This window comes from Halichoerus grypus, chromosome 9 (assembly GCF_964656455.1).
Source record: "Halichoerus grypus chromosome 9, mHalGry1.hap1.1, whole genome shotgun sequence".
NCBI lineage: Eukaryota > Metazoa > Chordata > Mammalia > Carnivora > Phocidae > Halichoerus > Halichoerus grypus.
Genome location: NC_135720.1, coordinates 16,727,470 through 16,742,249, shown reverse-complemented (window position 1 = coordinate 16,742,249; position 14,780 = coordinate 16,727,470). Strand labels below are relative to the sequence as shown.

The 14,780-nt window shown below is 38.4% G+C and overlaps 1 protein-coding gene across 1 annotated transcript in view; it reads right to left on the bottom strand.

Moving 5' to 3' along the window:
* PPIL4 (peptidylprolyl isomerase like 4) overlaps positions 1-14,780 on the bottom strand; it is a 39,050-nt gene that overhangs the window by 15,032 nt on the left and 9,238 nt on the right. The window contains exons 7-10 of the mRNA XM_036075041.2: positions 14,272-14,388; positions 6,778-6,902; positions 5,030-5,096; positions 1,275-1,386 (exon numbers count right to left, since the gene is read on the bottom strand). Of these exons, the coding sequence (XP_035930934.1) occupies positions 1,275-1,386; positions 5,030-5,096; positions 6,778-6,902; positions 14,272-14,388 (421 nt within the window). The remainder of the gene's footprint in view (positions 1-1,274; positions 1,387-5,029; positions 5,097-6,777; positions 6,903-14,271; positions 14,389-14,780) is intronic.

The following is a 14,780-nucleotide window of genomic DNA, read 5'->3' as shown; positions in this document are numbered from 1 at the left end:
GTATTTAAGTAGGGCCATTAAGTCCATGAGAAATTTAGGTCCAAAGGAAATTGAGGGCTTGAGACTGGAGTCTGAGATCTGAGAGGCTAGAAGTTTGGAAGAAGTGAGGCTTTAAAGATCTCTGATCTGTCAGGAGAGACACTGACCCAGATCTCCAGAGCACCACGCAGATAGCAGGACGGCAGAAATGTACACAGAAGTTCACTAACGGGTGTGAAAGGGGAGGGCTGGCAACAACACCAAAGACAAACTGTCTCTGCTTTGAAATTCTTGCTTAAGTCACCTATATTCCCTCCCAAGTGCCAGAAATGAAATCAACAATCCCTTCAGAACAATAGGACCTACTGTTATATCTTTTTTTTTTTTTTTTTTTTTTTATTTATTTGAGAGAGAGAATGAGATAGAGAGAGAGAGAGCATGAGAGGGGCAGGGTCAGAGGGAGAAGCAGACTCCCTGCTGAGCGGGGAGCCCAATGCGGGACTCGATCCCGGGACTCCAGGATCATGACCTGAGCCGAAGGCAGTCGCTTAACCAACTGAGCCACCCAGGCGCCCCTCTACTGTTTTATCTTGACTGGCCCTCAGTGGCAGGGCCAGGAAAAAGCATCCTATGCAGCCCCTCTGCTCCCAAGATGAAAGCTGTATGTATAAAATATATATACTTCCTTTTTTAAAAGAGAAAGCTACAAATATACATAAAACCTACATGGGAATAAAAACATGAAATAAGAGGAAATTCTAACATAAAATAAATACATATGTATGTATGTTCAAAGAATGTATGTGGAAAATAATACAAGAAACAGGTAAGAGTGGTTACCTCTGGGGAGGGAAATGGATAGATGAGGGAAGGGAGAGTTTTTTACACCACCTTTTCAATTTTCTACCATATGATCACTAAAACAAACAAACTTCAAAAAAACTTAAAAAGAGTTTTGCATCTAGAAGAACCAAGCCATCACAACCATCAAAATCATTACTTTGCAAATATGCCATGTTTGCAATGGGTAATTATAAGTAATTTATAACACAAAAATAGTCAATATATTCACCATCAGCTTAAATACACATAGACACACTCACACACTCCCCTGTATGTCAGATTCTTGCTAGCACCTACGTGAAACCATAAATGGCAGAGTTCCATCAATGAACATTTCTCCTAATGAACAGCACTAAGGCAAAGGAGGTAGAGGCACACGCGTGCACACGCACACACACAATGCACACACGCATGCACCGTGAACAGAAACAAAGGAAGCTGAACCAACATACCTTTTCCTTTCCACTTAACCTTTGCAACAGACTGGCTAAAATCCACATGTATTCTTCTGTCGTCTATAAGGACATTGTCCATTTTGAAGAACGCTTTCTCACAATCTTCTTCCTGATAGTAATTACAAAAACTCAAGCATAAATCTTTATGGAAAAAATTTCTACAGCTAGAACAAATACTGAAAATACAGCAAGTCTGTTGTTACTAACACTAATATTTGAGTGCCTATCACACACCAGATGCTGTTGCATGCTCTGCATCTATGAGCTCAGTTAACTCTGATAACAAGCATATGAAGTACTACCTATTATTATCTCCATTTTCTCAAAGAGAAAACATACGTTTAGAAAGGTACAGAAGCTGCCAAAGGTGAGAGCCAGGATTTGAGCCGAGGCAGTGTGATTGTAGTGGACATACATACACTTACAAATCGTACTGTACACGTCCATCCACAAACCCTTTCATTCGAAACCCAAAAATATTCTGAAAGTTGAAAGCTGTTTTTATAAATCTGGTGTTAAAATCCATTTGACAGGGGAGGCTGGGAGGCTCAGCCGTTAAGCGTCTGCCTTTGGCTCGGGTCATGATCCCAGGGTCCTGGGATCGAGCCCCGCATCAGGCTCTCTGCTCGGCGGGAGGCCTGCTTCTCCCTCTCCCACTCCCCCTGCTGTGTTCCCTCTCTGGCTGTCTCTCTCTCTGTCAAATAAATAAAATCTTTTAAAAAATAAAATAAAATCCATTTGACAACAAAACTTGACCCAACAGAAGACCGTGCCCTTGATTTATTCCACTTAGTATGAATACGCATTTGTTTCAGTGCAGAAATATTTTGTGAATGATTATGGAGTGCTGACCCAGAGGAGTATTACACAGTCCACACCTTTCTAAGTTCTGAAAAAGCCTGAAATCAGAAACATAGCTACGCCCAGGGGTGTGGATAATGGACTGTGGGCCTGAGATACCACAGTCGGTGTTACATAAGGATTCTTCCTGTCAGCAACTTCACAAACCCCCTATCTCCATTTCTGACATCTGAAGACTAGAAGTGATGCATTTCAACCCAGCATTGATCAATTATCTCCTATATTCCTGGAAACATATTCTTTGGTGTGCTCACAACTTACTAGAGACAATTCAGAGAAGAAGATAAAAAAACAAAAACTACGTTATAATTTATTTATTTACCATGTATGTCAAGAATTAAATGGATTATAAACTCCATAAAGATATAAAGCTTTATTCATCTTTGTATCTACATCATTTAGAACATCATCTGGCACATGATAGGCAATCAGTGTATTTTTTTTTTTTTTAAAGTAAGCTCTACATCCAACATGGGGCTCAAACTCATGACCCAAGAGTCGCATGCTCTACTGACTGAGCCAGCCAGACGCCACAACAATCAATGTATGTTTGATGAATCTGTAATGATTATACTTGGGCAGGCATAACTGCATCACTGTGCCCTTTCACTAAAGAGAAAGTTCTCAGGTATTTTACACTTATGTAGGCACCTGACTTATGACAAAGATGGCACTGCCAAGCTGTGTGGACAGGACAACCTTTTCAATAAACTATACTGAGTGCCCTTGCTATCCAATGTAAGAAAAATGAAATTTAACACGATACACATACTACACAAAAATCAAATTACCGATCTAAATGGGAAAGATTTTTCACAGCAAACCTTCTAAAGGTAGCATTGGGGAATATTTTCATGTCTGTGGGAGTAAGCAAAGTTTTTTAAAACCAGCCATAAGAAAAATATTGACAAACTGAACTAAAAATCAGAAATTTCTGCTTATCAAAAGACACCATTAAAAATGGGGAAAAGGCAAATCTATAGAAAAGATACTTGCAACACATACAACCAAAAAATAAGCTTGTATCCAGAAAATGTAAAGAATTCTTACAAATCAAGAAAAAGGCAGCCAAACACCCAATCAAAAAGTGGCCAAGTCTTGAACAGTTACTTCATTTAAAAAAAAAAAAAAGACATCCAAATGCAATAAACGTATGAAAGGGGGCGCAACCAAGGAAATGCAAAATAAAACCATCATAAGATACCCCTACACACTCACCAGAATGGATAAAAATTTTCAAGACTGACCGTACCAAGAACTGACAGGGACTCTCACACATTGCTAGTGGAAGCGAAAATTAGTATAACCACTTCGGGGGAGAAAAAAACAAAACCACCCTGGAAAACTAATTAAAATAAATCTACTATACCCACAAGTACCCTATGACCTAGCAATGCACTCACAGGTACATACCCAACAGAAATGCATACATATGTACACCAAAACACACGGAAGAAACGGCTTACAGTAGAACCTTTCATAATAGCTCAAAACTACAAAGGACCCAAGTGTCCATAACAGCTGAATGGAAATCTAAATTGTTTTATATACACATAATAAAATACTCTATGGCAACAAAAATCCATATACACACAATGAAATACCATGTCAATGGAAATTAATGAAAAAAGTTAACATGCTACTACATATGTAGTAACCTACAAATCTTACAAATTAAGCAAAAGATGCTGGACACAAAAAAACACATACTGTGTTTACATTTATATCAAGTTTAAAAATTAGACAAAACAGGTCTATAATGTTAGAAGTAGCAGTGATAGGGAAGGCCTCTGGAATTCTGGTTTTTTCTGCTATCGCAGTGCCTAAAATATAGAAGGTACTCGATAAATGCTCTGGAATAACTATCACTTGGAAGGAGCTACTATTGGACGCACATCAGTCCAAAGCTGCACAGAAATGACACAGCCTCACACAGTGGCTAAAAGCAATAGGAGCAGTGTCAGATTTTTCTAAATTCAAATCCCAGCTATGACATTCACTAGGGGCATGATTTTAATCAAGTCACATGACCACTATATGTCTCAGTTTAGTTATTTGGAAAAGGAAGAAAGTACCTATCTATTTCACAGAGTTGTGAGGGTAAAATGCAGGTCAAGTAGTATAATGCCTAGCTTAAAGAAAGTTATTTGAGGGGCGCCTGGGTGGCTCAGTCGTTAAGCGTCTGCCTTCGGCTCAGGTCATGATCCCAGGGTCCTGGGATCGAGCCCCGCATCGGGCTCCCTGCTCCGCGGGAGGCCTGCTTCTCCCTCTCCCACTTCCCCTGCTTGTGTTCCCTCTCTCGCTATCTCTCTCTCTGTCAAATAAATAAATAAATAAATAAATAAATAAAAATAAAAATAAAAAAGAAAGTTATTTGAGTGACATAAGCTATCATCATTATTATTATAGATCTAGAAGATACTATCTAATCCAATATTCAAGTTGTATTTATAAAGAGGCTAATGCCTAGAAATAAGAGTTCTAAACAAACTGACAAATATCATACAATAGGTGGTCAATGACAGAGCTCAGGTTAATATCTAGAACTCTACACCCAGTCCAGTTCTCTATTACTCAATTACAGATCTACATAAACAATGCTGAAAAATCATCTATACAATGTGAAGGATTTCACCTAAAACTTTAAAGTTTTAAAGATACATAAACTCAGACTGCACCTGACCCTAAAGTAAAGGTACATATATTAACAACAACAGATGTTGAATTTACCCTCTATTTGAATATAATAAAATTATTTTTCTTGAGTGCCTAGAGAAAGGGTAAACTAATTTTCTAATTTCAGAGACTAGAAAGTTCTATAATTTTTCACATTTTAACACTATATAAGAACAAAATAAATATAAACTTAAAATATGTATACTATGACCTACCTTTTCAAATTCAATAAAAGCATAACAGAGGGATTCTCCTGTCTTCCAATCCCGAATAACTTCACAACTGAAAGAAAGTTTGGAAAAAGTGACTTTAAAGAAAAAGCATTCACTCTTACTCTTCAAAAGTGAAGAACAAAATAAGCCAGTTATTAAAAGTCAAAGTTAAGGGGCACCTGGGTGCTCAGTCACTTAAGCATCTGCCTTTGGCTCAGGTCATGATCCCAGAGTCCTGGGATCACATCCTGAGTTGGGCTCCCTGCTCAGCAGGGAGTCTGCTTCTCCCTCTGTCTCTGTCTCATTCTCTCTCTCATAAATAAATAAATAATCTTAAAAAAAAAAACCTCTTATGGGGCGCCTGGGTGGCACAGTCGGTTAAGTGTTAAGCGTCTGCCTTCGGCTCAGGTCATGATCTCAAGATCCTGGGATCGAGTCCCACATCCAGCTCCTTGCTCAGAGGGGAGCCTGCTTCTCCCTCTGCCTGCCACTCCCCCTGCTTATGCTCTCTCTCTGACAAATAAATAAAATCTTTTAAAAAAAAAACAAAAAACCTCTTATAAAAAAAATCAAAGTTAAACTCGTGGAACTATACTCCTCCAAATTTCTTCAATAACAATTAAAAAAAAGTAGTTCACCAGTGTAGTAACAAAATTATCTCAATTCTACTCTAAATGCCCAATCTTGGCCTACAGTCCTAAATTTCTTTTTTTTTTTAAGATTTTTTTATTTATTTCACAGAGAGAGACACAGCAAGAGAGGAACTACAAGCAGGGGGAGTGGGAGTGGGAAAGGGAGAAGCAGGCTTCCCGCCAAGCAGGGAGCCCGATGCGGGTCTCGATCCCAGGACCCTGAGATCATGACCTGAGCTGAAGGCAGACGCTTAATGACTGAGCCACCCAGGCGCCCCTATAGTCCTAAATTTCTAATGCACTGAAGAAAGTGTAAGATAAAACTATTTACTTCCCTGTGCCAAAAGTAAACTACTGCTAAAAAATCCTTTTAAGTCATAATTCACTTCTGGTCCAAATGTAGAGGAATTACAGAATATCTAATGTTACTGTAAAATAATGTATGTACATTCATACATATATACACATTTAATAAGTTTATGCTTTGTAGGTTTTGAATTTTAATATAAACCAAGCTCAAATTTTACACCGTAAGTATAGCTGTTATATAGAACGAATCCATCTTGACAAGTAAGTAAAAGGACCAGTAAGATGGGAGTTGAAACCATGCAGCTTGTCCATTTCATAAGTCTCATTTTATTTTTTATTTTTTTACATTTTATTTATTTGACAGAGAGAGAGAGTACAAGCAGGGGGAGCGGTAGGGAGAGGGAGAAGCAGGTTCCCACTAAGCAGAGAGCCTGACGTGGGGCTCCCTCCATCCCAGGACCCCGGGATCATGACCTGAGCTGAAGGCAGACGCTTAACCGACTGAGCCACCCAGGTGCCCTATAAGTCTCATTTTAAAAACATGAAATGAGGGGCCTGTTCCATTTACTTCTTGTTTTAAAGCAAAAATGTGTGTGCTGGAAGTGGGACAAACATTCAATTATGTATATATATATTTGTATGCACACATACACACACATATACTTAGTTTTCTTCCCTACTGCACAAAAGACTCATCTGTAAAATTCACCACTACAAAATTCCAGAGTTCACAGATTAATCAAAAAAATGTCATTAGAAAACCACCAATACCTAGTTTTTCTAAAATCTTTCACTAATTCTAGAGATTACCTTCTTATTGGCCCAAATCTTGAGAATATTATTTCCAGATCTTCATCAGTGGTCACTGGATTCAATTTACACACAAACAGCACATTTTCTGGAGGCTTAATATCTGCATCAGGTAGGTCTCCCACCTAAATTATAAGTAAACAAAAATTTAAATCAATTCCTTTGTTGTTTCTATTCCAAATACTCTTATCTAGCCCAAAATGCTGATTTCTCTAAACAACTAAATTTACATTAGGAATCTACAGGCTTAGGAAAAGAAATCTAAGTAAGATTTCAAAATTTGAAATTACAATGTTCCTGGGGCACCTGCCTCAGTCGTTAAGCGTCTGCCTTCGGCTCAGGTCATGATCCCAGGATCCTGGGATCGAGCCCTCCATCGGGCTCCCTGCTCCGCGGGAAGCCTGCTTCTCCCTCCCCCACTCCCCCTGCTGTGTTCCCTCTCTCGCTGTGTCTCTCTCTGTCAAATAAATAAATAAAATCTTTAAAAAAAAAAAAAAGAAATTACAATGTTCCTGGTAGTAATATTAATAGCTAATACTTGTCTACCTCTGACTTTGTATGAACACCATGCTTGGCACTTCATATACACTACTAATTCTTTTTTTTTTTAAAGATTTTATTTATTAGACAGAGAGATAGAGAGAGCACAAGTAGGCAGAGCGGCAGGCAGAGGCAGAGGGAGAAGCAGACTCCCCGCTGAGCAGGGAGCCCGATGTGGGGCTCCATCCCAGGACCCTGGGATCATCACCTGAGCCGAAGGCAGACGCTTAACAACTGAGCCACCCAGGCACTCAACTACTAACTAATTCTTAAAACAACCGTGTGGTTTCCATTTTAAAAATGAATAAAGTAAAATTCAAAAACGTTAAAGAAATAACTGAAGGCCACACAGTAGTAAGCAACAGTTGGGATTTGAACACAGATCTATCTGGCTTCAAAGTCCCAATTTTATCTCCTGTTTTTCTTTTTTCAAGTATTTGATATATTTTAAAAAGAATTTATATAAAGTACATCTAAGTTACGAAGCATGAAAATAAAAAACACCCATGATGCCAACAACTAGCTAAAGAACTAAAATGTCCCCCGATCCCATGACTCTGCCCTTCTCACCAGAATACCAAACGTCCTGCTTTTTGGTTTTCCTTTTTGGCCATTCCCCTATATCTTCAGTTTTCCCACGTATGTATGTATCCCCAGAAATAGTTTTAGTTTTGCTTGTTTTTAACAAACTTTTGAAAAATATTATCATCCCGACTCTAGGCTTCTGCATTAGTAATGCCCCATTCTTTCCACACTGTTGTTCAATATGAAACAGCAACAATTCCTGGACAGTGTTTCTAGCTTTTTACTCTTATCCTATCATCTTCTACTTTGGCCCAACTGAAGTCAACTTCACAGACAACTACTGCACTGAGCAGGGAATCCCACTTCCTAATGAAGAACCAGTGAGGGTGACTCTGGGAGAAAACCATGATGATGGAATTGGTTTCACTGTGGGAAAACTGTATTTCCCATGGACCTTTAGATAGGAAAACAATATTCCTTTATACATATATTCAAAAACTCTCAGAGATAATTTCTGATAACATTATCATGTAAACTGTCTCCTCTTGGATAAACACACTTAAAAAAACTTCTTTTTTAATCAGAAACAGTAATAAGCAACAGAGCCAGTAAGATCTGCTCAGTGTTTCTGAAGCCCATCAAAAGACAATAATCCGGGGTGCCTGCATGGCTCAGTCAGTAGAACATGCAACCCTTGATCTCAGGGTCATGAGTTCAAGTCCCATGTTGGGCGTAAAGCTTACTTTAAAAAAAATTTTTTTTAAAAAAGACAATAATCTATGTCCAATAAACAATATCACAGTATGTAAGGGGAAGAGCAAATCAGTAAAAAATTCTGAAAAGCACCTATAATACCACATCTAAAGGAAGCACAGAAGAAAAAAAAAGGTTAATGAGTTAAAAAAGAACTTGCTATACTACTTAGTCAAAAGTAACTTTAAAATACTATGGGGGGGCACCTGACTGGCTCAGTCAGTGGGACATGTGACTCTTGATCTTGGAGTTCTAAGTTTGAGCCCTACACTGAGTGTAGAGATTACTTAAAAATAAAATCTTAGGGACGCCTGCATGGCTCAGTCAGTTAAGTGTCTGCCTTCAGCTCAGGTCATGATCCCAGGGTCCTGGGATCGAGTCCCATATCAGTCTCCTTGCTCAGCAGGGAGCCTCCTTCTCCCTCAGCCTGCTGCTCCCCCTGCTTGTGCTTGCTGACTCTCTCTCTCACAAATAAATAAAGTCTTAAAAAAAAAATAAAAATAACATCTTTTAAAAAATTAAAAACAATAAATAATAAAATACTACAAGGAAATTTAAATATTCATAACTATGAAGTTCAAAACTAACACTGCAAAATACTAGTTGAATTATCATTGTATTAGACACAAAGTAAAAGGAACTAATGGTTTTTTTCGTTTGGTTTGCTTTCAGTTTTATGATTTTTAAAAACAGAAGATAGGAGGTGCGCCTGGGTGGCTCGGTTGTTAAGCGTCTGCCTTTAGCTCGGGTCGTGATCCCAGGGTCCTGGGATCGAGCCCCGCATCGGGCTCTCTGCTCCACGGGGGGCCTGCTTCTCCCTCTCCCACTCCCCCCCTGCTTGTGTTCCCTCTCTCGCTGTCTCTCTGTCAAATAAATAAATAAAATCTTTAAAAAAGCACCTGCGTGGCTCAGTCAGTTAAGTGTCCAACTCTTGATCTCAGCTCAGGTCCTGATCCCAGGGTCATGAGCTCAAGCCCCACATTAAAAATAATAATAATTAAAAAATAAAAAATAGAAGATAGAGGGGCACCTGACTGGCTCAGCTGGTAGAGCATGTGACTCTTGATCTCAGGGTTTTGAGTTCAAGCCTCATGGTTGGTCATAGAGCCTACTTCAAAAAAAAAAAACAAAAGCAAAAAAACAGGGGCACCCGGCTGGCTCAGTAGGAGGAGTGTGTGACTCTTGATCTCAGGGTAGTGAGTTCAAGCCCTGAGATTACTTACATAAATAAAACTTAAAAAAAAAAAAAAGTGAAACCTGTTAATATTGAGAATCAAAACAACACAGGATCACCTATTAGAATGGCTAAAATCCAAAACACTCACAATACCAAATGCTGACAAGGATGTTGAGCAACAGGAACTTTCAATTTTTTTTAAAGATTTTATTTATTTGTTTTATTTATTTGTCAGAGAGAGAGAAAGAAAGCACGCGTGAAAAGCAGGGGGAATGGCAGGCAGAAGAAGAAGCAGGCTCCCCGCTGAGCAAGAAGCCAGATGCAAGACTTGATCCCAGGACCCTGGGATCATGACCTGAGCTTAACCGACTGAGCCACCCAGGCATCCCAGGAACTCTCAATCATTACTAGTGGGAATGCAAAATGGACAGCCAGTTTGGAAGACAGCTTGGCAGTTTCTTACAAAGATAAACATAATCTTACCATAAATTCTAGTAACTGCAGTTTTATATTTAGTTATAGTTTTATAGCAGTTTTAGTCATACTTGCCAAAACTTGGAAGCAATCAAGACATTTTTTAATAGGTGAATGGATAAACAAACCATGGTATGGCCAAACAATGGAATAAATTTTTTGATCAAAAGAAATAAGCTATCAAGCCACAAAAAGACATGGAGGAAACGTAAATGCATATGGCCAAGTGGAAGAAGTCAATCTTAAAAGGATATATACTGTATGATTCCAACAATATGACATTCTGGAAAACGCATAAGTATGCAGGCAATAAAAAAGATCAGTGGTTGCCAGGGGTTGGGGGCAGGGAGGGATAAATATGCGGGGATTTTTAGGGCAGTGAAACTATTCTCTATGATACTATAACGGTAGATATATATCATTATACATTTCTCAAAACCCACAGAATGTACAACACAAAGAGTAAAACCTAATGTAAATTATGGACTTTACTTAATAATATTATCAATATTGACTCACCAATTGTACCACACAAATGCAAGATGTTAATAAGAAAAACTGTTGGGGACGTGGAGGGGAGTACACAGGAATTCTCTGTACTTTCTGTTCAATTTTTTTTATAAACTTAAAACAGTGGGGTGCCTGGGTTGCTCAGTCAGTTAAGCGTCTGCTTTCGGCTCAGATCATGAGCCCCACATCTGGCTCCCTACTCAGCAGGGAGTCTGCTTCTCCCTCTCTCTTCTGCCCCTTCCCCTGCTCATGTGCTCTCTCTCTCTCTCAAATAAATAAAATCTTTTAAATACAAAAATAAATAAATAAACCTAAAACAGCTCTAAAAAATAAAGCCTATTTATTAAAATCAAAGCCAAAAAAGGAATCCATGAGTCCATACTAAAAATGAACATATAATAAAAAGATAAGAAAGGAGGGCCGTTCCTTACAGTAGAAGGCAGGCCGGCAATATGGAAGGAGTAGGGGAGTTAGAAAATCACCATTTTGCACCCATCAGAGTCAACACTGGTTCAGGTTAAGAATCATGAACAGCTAAGAAATCCACAGGGACAATTTGATAAGGAACAAGATATTTAAAAGGTCTCAAATGCTACAGACTGCTACTAGTCGCAAGGGGAAAACAGAAAGTGTGCAATGGAGACACTAGGCAGTGGACTACCTTGCTCAAGTAATCAAAACGAACACTTCCCAGTGAAAGGCATATAGCTATTGTATACCTGCAAATACAACATCTGAGAAGGTCACTTGTGTAGTATTCTGGCTGTGTGCGTAATCTGAATCTAATCTCAAGGCAACAGTAGATAAACCTAAATTGAAGAATATTCTATAAAACAGATGACCTATACTCCTCTAAAATGTTAATAGCACGAAAAATAAAGACAGGTTAAGGAATTCCCCTAGAGGTTAGAAGAAATATGATAACTAAATGCAACAGATGCCTGGTGGCTCAGTTGGTTAAGCGTCTGCCTTTGGCTCAGGTCATGAACCTGGGATCCTGGGATCGAGCCCAGCATCAGGCTCCCTGCTCAGCGGAGAGCCTGCTTCTCCCTCTCCCTCTCCCTGCTACTCTGCTACTTGTGCACTCTCTCTGTCAAATAAATAAATAAAAATCTTTTTTAAAAATTTAAAAAAATAAAAATAAAAAATGCAACAGATGATTATGAGCTTGATTCTAGACTGAATGGGAAAAGCTATAAAACATATTACTGAAATAACTGACAAAATTGAAATATGGGCTGTAATTTCTATCAATTTTAAATATCCTGATTTTGATAACTGTACTGTGAATATGTATGATAATATTGTTGATCTTTGGAAATACACACTGATGTAAGAGGTAAAAAGGTATGATGTTTAGGTCTTACTTTCTACTGGTCCAGGAAAAATAGCATGTGTATGTGCATGTATAATCAGAGAGAGAGACAGAACAAATAATCAGCAGAATTGTCAAAAATGTTAAAAACTGGTGAATTTGGGGGTGCCTGGGTGGCTTAGTCGGTTAAGCATCTGAGTCTTGATTTTGGCTCAGGTCTTGGTCTCAGCGTCATGAGATTGAGCTCCGCACTGGGCTTGGCACTGGGCATGGACCTGCTTAAGATTCTCTCTCTCCCTCTCTCTCTGTACCTCCCTGCCTCTCTCCCTCTCTTAAAAAAAAAAAAAAAATTGGTGAATCGGAATAAAAGGTATAGAGAAGTTCTCTATACTATTTTTTGTAACTTTCTCATAAATTTGGAAATTATCTGAAAATAAAAAGTTTTGTTATGTTAATCCAACATCTTTCTGGCATAACTACACTTTTGCTATTAAAAACTCTGATGATAGGGACACCTGAGTGGCTCAGTAGGTTGGGCGTCTGCCTTCAGCTCAGGTCACGATCTCAGGGTCCTGGGATCGAGCCCTGCATCAGGCTCCTTGCTCAGCAGGGAGTCTGCTTCTCCCTCTGCCTGCCGCTCCCCCTGCTTGTGCTCTCTCTCTCTCTCTCAAATAAATAAAATCTTTAAAAACAAAAACAAACAAAAAACCTCTGATGATAATCTAATATTCTTTCCCTTATAAGTCATTTTTGTTGCCCAGTTGCTCAAAAGATTCTTCTTTTGGGGTGCCTGGGTGGAACAGTCGGTTAAGCGTTCGACTCTTGGTTTCTGCTCAGGTCATGATCTCAGGGTTGTGAAACTGAGCCCCGTATCAGACTCCCCACTCAGGGTGGAGTCTGCTTTACACTCTCTCCCTCTCCCTCGGCCCCTCCCCACTGCATTCTCTCTAAAATAAATAAATAAATCTTAAAAGAGAAAAAAATTTTTCTTTTAAGTTCAGTAACTTTCTTAGAATTTGTCATGCTGTTGGTTGTTCTGGGCCAATAGTCTCAGCTACACAGTGTAGATTTTCAAATTTTTTTTAATTCAGTAAAGTTTTCTTGAATTATAGTCTTTAATATTTGTTCCTCCAGACTGGTGATGTGAATATGAATTTTGAAACAGATGAAGAATTTGAAAACTCTACTATATAAAATAATGATAATAATAAAAACTGAATTATCCATTCAAATATTTATTGATGATCTACTATGGGACAGATATGCCTATTCCACAAAAAATTAACAAATGGAAAAAATGTCTAGTAGGTCAATTAATCAGTACTAAAGAACTGTTCCCCAAATGACTTCATACTGTAATACAAACAAGTATGTTTTACAGTACTCAATTTCTACCCAGGTTCTTTGTATCCTGTAACTACTTAACCTCAACACTTTACAACAATTCTTTTCAACAAAGAATTGTTTTGTTTTGTTTTTGTTTTTTTAAAGATTTTATTTATTTGACAGAGAAACAGAGAGCACAAGTAGGCAGAGTGGCAGGTAGAGGGAGAGGGAGAAGCACGCTCTCTGCTGAGCAGGGAGCCGGACGTGGGGCTCGATCCCAGGACTCGAGGATCATGACCTGAGCCGAAGGCAGCCGCTTAACCGACTGAGCCACCCAGGCGCCCCCAAAGAATTGTTCTTTAATACAAATAAAATTCGATCCAATAAACAGTCTTCAAAAATGGAATGAACATAAACAATTGAAATTCAATGAATATTTGTAAATTGTATATCCATTGCTCATTTTTTAAAAAGGCACTTGGTACTATATTGATTTTGGAACCAAATTTGTTTACTTTCATGTATTATGTCATATAAAATTTAATCCAGAAAAGAACTCTTAGCTAAATTTTTAATACTTTGACTATCAAAGAGCCAAAAATAGGGGTGCCTGAGTGGCTCAGCTGGATGAGCATCCAACTCTTAATTTCAGCTCAGGTTATTATGTCAGGGTTGTGGAACTGAGCCCCACATTGGGCTCTGTGCTGGGTGTGGAACCTGCTTGAGATTCTCTCTCTCCCTCGCCCCCCCGCGTCCCGCCCTCTCCCAACCTAAAAAAAAAAAAGAAAAACAAAGAACCAAAAAATAAACTCACAATGAATTGTATATTAAATAAATTGCAGAACAACTATCTGAACAAAGATAATCATCTTACCATTTCTAATAGAATAGCCTGAGTTTTGGCCTCTTTTTCTGCCTTTATTTCTTCTACTTCTTCAGCTGATCTTCCTTTGAAATCATCAATTTCTTCATCTGCTCCTATTCGACCACTCTGTAAGGCAGAAGTTACTTAAACATATAGTGAAAGAATTGAAAAATCTGAGAAATACGGGAGATGTGATGCTTTGTCCTTGGTTCCATCAAATGCGTTAGAATAGACTGAAACTTATAAGCCTCTGAAAATTGATTTAAATTAATTTGATAATATGAGCCAGACTAAGCTTCTAATTTATTATTAAATCAAGATAAACATAAAGAAACTATCTGGTATCCAACTCAGTGCTGAATGCAGAAAATAAATGACCTTAAAAATTAAGCACCAAATCCCAACTATGAAGATCAATTCAGCTTTGAGAAAGCCTCATAAACAGAAACTTATATCTTAAAAAATATGAAGGAAAAGTCTACATTATTTCACAAAAATTTCTGGGTTCTAGCATGGCT